Source organism: Calypte anna, chromosome 13 (genome assembly GCF_003957555.1).
Source record: "Calypte anna isolate BGI_N300 chromosome 13, bCalAnn1_v1.p, whole genome shotgun sequence".
NCBI classification, from domain to species: Eukaryota; Metazoa; Chordata; class Aves; order Apodiformes; family Trochilidae; genus Calypte; species Calypte anna.
Genome location: NC_044259.1, coordinates 9,210,614 through 9,219,685, shown reverse-complemented (window position 1 = coordinate 9,219,685; position 9,072 = coordinate 9,210,614). Strand labels below are relative to the sequence as shown.

Here is a 9,072-nt window from a genome sequence, read left to right as displayed (position 1 = left end):
GGGGGTGTAAGGGGCCCTTGTCTCTCTGATGTCTCCGCGTGTGTGTGCCTGGGGCCCTGTTGCTGGGGGTGTGTGCACCTTTGTAGGGTTCTGTGTTTGGTTTTCTGGGTAGAGTAGAGATGGCAGGCTATGTGTAGAGGGATGTATGTGTCAGTAGCAAAGCTTGGGCTCCCAGAAGACTGCTGTAACATCACTCTGCTCTCACTGTGCCCTTTTTTCCTGCAGGAATCGTGTGAGACGCCATGGCTCAAAGTCTTGCCTCCCCAGGGCTGTTCTCTGATGATGATGTTGCAGCCTCCCCCATTCTTGAATCCACAGCAGCAGGGTTTGGGACAGATGTGCGCAAGGACTTGCTGTCGGAATTCTCTGCCATCTCTCCAAATCTGGAGGGCTCCCAGCAGGTCAGGTTGGAGTTCTTCTGTCACAAATAGGGCAATATTTTTATCTGCAGCTGCTGTGTCTCTGCACAAAGATGTGATGCAGAGACAACACAAGTTCCTCAGATGAGGCTATAACAAAATATTGCATTGTGGGCAATGGTTCCTGTTATAAGCCGTGTACTGTGAAGGGCACAGTGCCCCTTACTACAGTGCCTCTTAGTGTGGAGCTTGGTCTGGTATCAGGTCTGTTTAACTGGAAACAAAAGAAATGCTGGTCTGCCAGGAAATGCCTACGAAAGCTTCTGGCATAGGAGCAGAGAAGTGTCCCTTAGTTACTGAGCAGTAGTTGGGGTAGCCACATGTGTGTTCCATGCTGTGGTTTTGTGGTTGGTGTTCTGACAGATGGTTATGTACTGTTTCTCTGTCTGCCTTGTGTAACCTGTACTGACATTGCAGGCTGCAGCTGAAGACAATAATGGAAAATTAAAAGTGTATCTGAGAGTTCGACCACTGAAATCTACAGAAGTAGAGAAAGGGGAAGACCAGGTGAGACATTAAATGAAGTCTCTGAACTGGTTGCCTGTGTACCTGCTGGGAGATGCTGTTACCCTTTGCTGTGGCCTCTTGTACACTGTTGTGATAAGGTTTTGTGTGCTCCTTAGGGCTGTATCTGCATTGAGAACTCAGAGACCCTTCTACTAAAAGCCCCTAAGGATTCCTTCACCATGCGGAGCACAGAACGTGGAGTGGGACAAGCAGCACACAGGTTCTCTTTCACCCAGGTAAGTAACAGGGACAAACAATCTATCTGGAAGTTTCTTGAGCTTAAACCAGCCTTACAGTTTGAAAAGCTGGCTTACTAACACACACTGATTCCAGTACTGACTTCTTCAGTAGGAAATGCTAAACTCTTGTTTTGTTCATGAGGCTCTGAATGCACTAGAGGCTGCAGTGGTAACAGATAAGCAAGAGAACAGTTTGTTTTTGTAGGAGGCTTGGACTGGATTTACTGTAAGTCTGCTGCTCATCGTATGAGGTTGATGGAGGGATCAAAGAACTAAGCAGTATCTCTTGAACAACAGTCAGCACTCAAAAGAGGAAAAATCTCCATGAGGCCATTTTTCATGTGTTTTGTTTGCAGATCTTTGGACCAGATGTGGGGCAGAAATTATTCTTTGATGAGACAATGAAGCAAGTGGTGAAGGATGTACTGAATGGGCAGAACTGGCTGGTCTACACCTATGGCATCACCAACTCAGGAAAGACTCACACTATTCAGGGTAAGGAAAGTCCTATGTGTAGGTAGCCTCTTGAAGGAGTTGTCTACTTCTACAGGTGAATCCTCAGCTTGCTGCTCTTGTTTTTGCTTCAGGCAGCAACAAAGATCAGGGGATTCTGCCCCGTTCCTTAGCAGTTATCTTCAACAGTGTGGGGGAACAACTGTACCAGGCCATGGATCTGAAGCCTTCCCTCTCCAGTGAGGTGATCTGGCTGGACAGCAGGCAAGTGCAACAGGAAGAGACCAAGAAGCAGACCATGCTGCGGGGTGGTCTGTGGGAGGTAAGCATTTGCCTTCTAGGAGGTTTAACTTTAATAGGGAAAGGATGGTGTCATATTACATACATTCTTATGTTGTTTGTTTCCTTCCAGGAAGAACTGTTGACACCACTGAAGAGGAGTCATAGTGCTGAATCTCAGCTCCAGGCCACCACCAGTGGCAGCTTTGATAGTGGAGTTGCTGGCCTCTCCTCATCTAGCCAACTCACCAACCATTCAGACATCAGCCAGATAGATGGTGCTTTTGAATTGCCTGCTGCTTGCTGTTGGGGGATGGAGGAAGAAAGAATTGGATGCTGTGTTGTGGGTCAGGGAACAGAGGTCCTTAGTCTCACAGATTTTCCCTTTAAAAGATAAGGATGTCAGGGCTGGAGAACTGTTACATGTGTCTTGCCCACATACGAAGAACTTGCTACTACCTAATAACCAAACCTTATTAAGTGAAAACTCAAGGGATGTGGTTACTGAGAACCAAATGATGGGGATAGGTAGAAAGCAGGGTGCTAAAGTGCCTGAGCACTTGTGTCCAGACTTTCAAAACTGGTAACAACTAGCTGATTAGGTATCCAGAAGCCCAGACTGATTGGGCTAATAAGGACTAAAACCTTGCTTATCCTGGGAAGAGAGTTCCTGTCTGAAATGTCCTATCCTCTTGAAGCTGAGATCTCCTATGCAGAAAGGAGGATACTGTAATGTTAAAGTAAACCCCAAGCTGTCTCAGGACAGGCATTAGTACCAGGTACAAATGGGAGGAGGCACACAGAATAATTTGAGGCTGGGATAGTGTTCTTGCTGAAGAAAGATATCTCACTCTAGAGATAAATCATTCAGGCTGAACCTACGAACAGCTGCAATTTGCAATTCTAATACATTGTTTTTTTTTTTTCTCCCCTTTACCTCAGAACTGGGCCCTCGTTGGGCTGACTTAGATCGCATTTCACTCACCAACACAGGAGATGTGCAGTTTTCCATCTGGGTCTCCTTCTTTGAGATTTACAATGAGTTAATCTATGACCTGTTAGAACCAGCTTTATCTGGCCAGAACCGCAAGAGGCAGACACTGAAGCTCTGTGAGGACCAGACTGGCAACCCCTATGTGAAAGGTAGACTTACCTGAAAGATGTTTTTAGTGGTCTGCTAGGGAGACTTGTTGATTGGGTGATATGTTGGCAGCACCATGCCCTCTGAGGCCTCTCAGAGGTCTCAGATGTTTGGATTATGGGAATGTTAAGTTTGTTAATGCTAAGGAAATTCAATGATGAAGCTGGAGCTGAGATAATTAAGTTTTCTGCCAGTCTCCTAACTGCCTTGCCCAATGGCTGCTTTTCTAGACTTAAACTGGATCAATGTTCGCAATGCTGATGAGGCCTGGAAGCTGCTAAAACTGGGTCGGAAAAACCAGAGCTTTGCAAGCACCCACATGAACCAGAACTCCAGTCGCAGGTCTGAAGGGAGAGGATGGGTGTTTAGGCAGACATACAATTCAGGGGGGCTTTGAAAGGTTACATTTTCATTTTAAAATGTGCATGTTTCTTTACAGTCACAGTGTCTTCTCCATTAGGATTCTGCACTTGCAAAGAGGTGGCAGTGAAGTTGTTCCAAAAATCAGCGAGTAAGTTTCATGCTTTCTAGGATTCAGAGGTGTTCTCCATAGACTCAATTTTTTTGACTCTTGTTGTGGATCTGGGGTATAAGAAGTACCATGAGGAAGGCCTTGTGGAATGCATTTGGAAGGAGTAAATGTTCCCTATCATCCTAGAACCAACTGATGATTTGACTGAATTTGAGACAGTTCTCAGGCTTCTTGAATGCAGGTAAATGAGTAAACCTGTCCTTACAACAGGGATGATCTGATTGTGGCTGCTGCCTGTTCTGGGGCTGCAGTTTCCTGGAAATGGGTTTTCTCAGTATCTGGGAAGCTGCTGTCCTGAGGACTACCAAAGGATCTTTGAACTTGACACTCCAAAGCTCACGTTAGTGTTCTCTTGTGTAACCTTCTACACTTAGGGTAGGGCTTTTTGTCTAGTAATAGCCCATATATTCCAAAAGAGCTTTCTGTGTTCTCACCAAGAAGCTGGGAAGGTGAGCAGGGTGTCTGGATTGTAAACCTGGCTAGAACAAAACAAATCTTAGGAAGTCATATGAATATCACCCGTGCTTTCTTCAGGCTATCCCTGTGTGACCTTGCGGGGTCAGAGCGCTGCAAAGACCAGAAAAGCGGGGACAGAATGAAAGAAGCAAACAACATCAACACCTCCCTGCACACACTGGGTCGCTGCATTGCTGCACTCCGCCAGAACCAGCAGTCCAAGTGAGCATCCAGAACTCCACAGGGAGGGGGGTAGGCTGTCCTACTTTCCCAGGGGCTCACTCTTTTCTCTCCCCATAGATTGAAGCAGACTGTGGTTCCCTTCCGGGACAGCAAACTAACCCGGGTGTTCCAGGGTTTCTTCACTGGACGTGGGCGCTCTTGCATGATTGTCAACATTAACCAGTGTGCTTCTACATATGATGAAACTCTGTATGTAGCCAAGTTCTCAGCCATTGCCAGCCAGGTAAGCAGCACATTCCAGGATCATGGCATGGCATGGGGCACATTCCAGGATCCCCATTTTCTGTGGGAATGGTCCTCTTTCCATCCCAAGGCAAGGGAATGTTTATAAGTCTCTCCTGTGCTTTTCCAGTGGATTATTATTTTTACAGTATTTCCAGATTCTGCTAAACTGAGAGGGTTAACAGGTTGCAGAAAAGCATAATTTTTAAACACTACACATCTTCCAGGCTTTGTGGAGTAGTAACAGTGGCCTTCTCCCCTTCAGCTTGTTCAGGTACCTCCCACAAAGCTGAGGCTTCCATCCATACAATCAATCATCAAAGAGCACAACAGGCGAACCAGTCAGGGTCTTGAGGCAGTGGCAAAAGAAGATGAGGAATCAGAAGAAGACAGTGAGGATGAAGCAGATGTCTCCACATATGAGAAGGAGGTTTGTTTTACAGCCTTTATGGATAGAAGAGCAAGAACATGAATGTTGGCTTTGGCATGGGAGGTGGAGCTGGAGCCTGGCTTTATACTAAGATGACATCCTCAGAAGGATTTGGGACCCAGGAAATTTGGAACCTTGAGGAAAACAGTTGGTCTAAATCTGAAGCACATGCCTAATTTGGAAACACTGTCACCTGTGGAATAGGGACAGTAAGAGCTAGGATGTAGACCTATAATCCCTACTCTGCAAGGGAAATTTAGGTATCAGAAAACATAAACCAGAAGGCTAAACTGAGGAAAAATAATTGGACTTTCTAGATACTCAGAGTGGGTAGCTGGAATAGCTGAAAGATCAAGGTAGAAGTCACATACGTAGAGACCAGTGTTGTAATGTGTCAAGGTAAGAAATGCAAGTTTAGCCCAGGGCAGTGCAGCAAGGGAAGCTGCTCTGCAGATAGCTCCATCAGAAATGCAGTGTTTTTAAAGCCATCTCATGGGAGGGGAATTTAGAGTAAACCTTGCAACTTCTTTCCCAGTGACTAAATGAATCTTAAAGCTAGATCACCCCAGCCTGTGGGATATGAGATCACCTAGTTCATCCTAGGTCTTAATTCTGTTGTGCAGTGTTGTGGACAATGACCTTTGTGTCCTTGCAGAATTTGTTGCATGCCGTGGAAGCTGTACAAGAACTGCTGGTGAAAGAGAAGCAAGAGAAGCTGCAACTTGAAACACGTCTCCGTGAGGAGATCTGCAATGAAATGCTGGAGCACATGCAACAGAAGGAGCAGTGGTGGAGGTACAGTTTCTGATCATCTCCCTCCCTTTGTTCAGCCTGAGCTACCAAGAACTTCCAGATCCTGACATGTAGTTTTTGGCTCTCTTTGTAGCCAACATGTGGATGCTCAGAAAGATCTGCTGGAGGAACTGTATGAGGATAAACTGAATAACCTGAAGGAGTTGCTAACTGACTATTACCAGGAGGAGATACAGGTTTGTTCAGGGCTGTGATGTGACATCAGGAAAGTGTCAAAAGGCTGGGAGGGGACTTGGGGTACTTGAGTCCAAGAAGGTGACTTATGTGAACTGAAAGGAAAGATTGGGTTTTTTTCTGGTATTTTTTGTGACATCTGATAGCTTGATCCACAATTTTAGCTTTCTGTCTGCTGCTTTATGTAATTCACTACGCTTTTTAGTGTTCAGCCTTTATAACGGCTGCAGATTAGCTTCCAGACTGACCCCTCTATTTGTTCAATACAATTAGTTCCTCCTATAGTGTTCTAGGCTGCCAGGAAAAGCATTCACTGTTTTCAGCTAAAGGACGTTAAAGGCTGGGTCCAATGTGTGAAGTATGTGATTGAGAAGAGTCTCCCAGAAGAAAGCCATTGAAAGTTGCAGAGAAACAGAGTGATGAAAAATCTTGTTGAGTATTTGAACAAACTTGTTTTCTAAGGAGCGTGATGAGAAGATTGAGGAGTTACAAGCTGCTCTGCAGGAGGCAAAACAAAAACTGGAGAGTCTGGATACTAAGCAAAAGGACTCAGGGCAAGGCTTACGTCGATCAAAGCGAGTGGCTACCTCGTGTGCTCTGCAACAGGAGCTGGCAGATACCAAAGCCAAACTGGAGCAATGTCAAATGGAGTTAAATACTACAGCAGCAGGTAAGGCAGTGATGCTGCACTGTCTCTGAATTATGTCTTGCAGAGGGTTAGAGATACTCTTTTCAGTTGGATACATTGGATTCTAGACGTCCTGTAAGAAGCAGATGATGGGATTAATGTGCTGGATGGACAGGGTTTGACTTCATTTTGACAGGAAAATGGATTTCAGGGCAGGATCATCTCTCTTCAAATTTTCAAGTCCCTCTGTGTAACTGAAAGGCAGGAGCCTTGTGCATGTCTGCACAAACTCAAAGCTCTTCTCAGTTGCCTGTGACAACTTGTCTAAAGGAAAGTCAGGCCTTCAGAAAAACTGAAAGCTTGTGAATCAGGTGTTGCTCACTGCTTTTCATCTGTTCCTAGAGCTGCGCAAGTACCAGAAATTACTGGAGCCACCTCCCTCTGCCAAAGCCATTACTGTGGATGTAGACAGGAAGCTGGAGGATGGACAGAAGGTAACTCCATATGTGTCACAGAAAAGAGAACTGCAGGGCAAAGTGGTTGCCAGTTTAAACAGGGTTTGGAGCTGCTTGTTTCCAGGATTTTTAAATAAATGGTTGAAGCTGAGATGGGTCTGTTGGAAACAAACCTCTACTAGAGATGTGGGTTTTGGAGCTGCTTGTTTCCAGGATTTTTAAATAAATGGTTGAAGCTGAGATGGGTCTGTTGGAAATAAACCTCTACTAGAGATGTGGGAGGTGGTGGTGTCTGTGATCCCAGTGGTACCTCACTTAGAGGGGATCCTGCCTTGGTGCTATCTGTCTGCATTTCCCCAGAGTGATTTTATTTGCAGATCAATATCAAAGCTAGCTATTGTATCAAACTTCTCTCTCCTGCAGAATGTCAGACAGCTGCGTTCAGAATTACAAAAACTTGGGGAGTCTCTTCAGTCTGCAGAGAGGGCATGCTGCCACAGTACAAGTGCAGGGAAACTTCGAGAAACCTTGTGTACATGTGATGACATTCTGGCTAGACAGGTAATGTGTCTGTATTGTTGTGGGTTGCACAGGAGGGTTTAATCTATATGCTTTGCCTAGGATCAGCAGAATAACCTATGTTCTTGAAGCTGCAAATAAAATTGACTTGTCTTCAGACACATACTATTACATCAAGGGAGCTATATTGCTAATTTTTTTTTTTTCAATGAGTGCATATTTATCTCCCCAAAGGAGACACAAGTTGTGCTTGTTCAGTTAATGGACAGCCTGCATTTAAAGTAGGAGAATTCAGAGTTCTCATTTTCTTATCCACTTGTCTCTGTCACTGTTTCTATGGCAGTATGTTTGCAGCAGGGTGGATCCAGCTTTTTCCTAGCCTTACTGTTCCTACTTTGTTATTGAACTCTGCACTGTTGACAGTAGAAGCTTTTATGCGTAGTCTTATTTTAGCACTCTTGTTAGTGAATTTTGACCAAGGCAGTTTATCTTCTTCAGTTCATAGTAACCAGGGAGTTAGGCAGCTTGTCACATCTCTAAAAATACTGCCTCCCCTTTCTCAGGACCAAACACTGGCAGAACTGCAGAACAACATGATGCTGGTAAAACTGGACCTGCGGAAGAAAGCAGCTTGTATTGCTGAACAGTACCACACTGTGCAGAAGCTCCAGGCTCCTCCAACATCTACCTTAAAGAAACGGTTCTGTGCCAACAGGGAAAATGTACAGCCTAATCAACCTCCTGGTAAAAAACCCTTCCTGCACAACCTTCTGTCACGTTCAGCTCCCCGTCCTGCAGCTGGCAGAGGGTGGCATCTTCGTTCAGTTGCTCTATGACTTCACAGAGAGATCCTTGCCCCACTATTACTGGAACAGGTGGCAAATCCAGTATAATAGCATCTGTTTTTCTTTGTGCGCTTTGTTTATTGTTGTAGCTGCTTGAGAGCTTATGTAAACATTTTTTGGATGTGTATGGTTAAACTTTTAATTGATACTGAAGTGGACAAAATGACCTTTTGTAATTTAAACACTACATCGAGAAAAGTCTTCAAATATAAAATAATGCAGGTGATTGAAGTTGTTTAACAAAAGGACAAGTTATGTTGGCACAATTCAAAAACAAGTTCACGAGATCCTCCTTGAAAGATATTGTCCCTTCCTTGAATTATAATCCTTTATTAAAGTATACACGTTCTAGTTCAGGGCTGTTCTCTCGGATCTTGGCTTGCAGTTCTGGCTCCAAGCGTGTTACAGACATAGAACTGAGCAAAAGAAACAGTAAAATGGTTATATATAGCAGCATGTGAATGTAAAGTAAGATGGATGATGCATCTGGCTACACTTCCTGGACTGAAAAGAGTTTTTAGATCTTTTTTTAACTTCTTATGAGTTATGCTCACAGACCAGGGGCAAATGCATCAGTGATTAAAAGGCAATCAGAGTTTACAGAGTCAAGAAATGGCTGTTGCTACTACAATGGGGGTAGGAATCTGCTTTGCTTGAGGTTGTTGCTGGCAGTAGAAACTTACCTTTCTAAAGGTGGTTTTATTAAAGTACTTACCT

General features: G+C 44.6%; 2 protein-coding genes across 2 annotated transcripts in view; one reads left to right on the top strand and one right to left on the bottom strand.

The window, feature by feature from the left end:
- The first annotated feature begins 242 nt into the window (after positions 1-242).
- On the top strand, positions 243-8,713 carry KIF20A (kinesin family member 20A). Its single transcript, XM_008498678.2, has 18 exons — positions 243-401; positions 837-926; positions 1,043-1,162; positions 1,522-1,660; positions 1,753-1,940; positions 2,031-2,175; positions 2,840-3,040; positions 3,269-3,380; positions 3,478-3,549; positions 4,105-4,248; positions 4,327-4,492; positions 4,757-4,921; positions 5,577-5,716; positions 5,808-5,910; positions 6,371-6,578; positions 6,939-7,030; positions 7,415-7,552; positions 8,074-8,713. The coding sequence occupies exons 1-18, from the start codon at positions 243-245 to the stop codon at positions 8,344-8,346; spliced, it is 2,655 nt and encodes an 884-aa protein (XP_008496900.2). The 3' UTR covers positions 8,347-8,713.
- The window catches only part of SFXN1 (sideroflexin 1), a 20,990-nt gene continuing 20,398 nt past the window's right edge, over positions 8,481-9,072 (bottom strand). Inside the window, exon 11 of the mRNA XM_030458798.1 lies at positions 8,481-8,771. Within this exon, the coding sequence (XP_030314658.1) occupies positions 8,675-8,771 (97 nt within the window). The 3' untranslated portion in view covers positions 8,481-8,674. The remainder of the gene's footprint in view (positions 8,772-9,072) is intronic.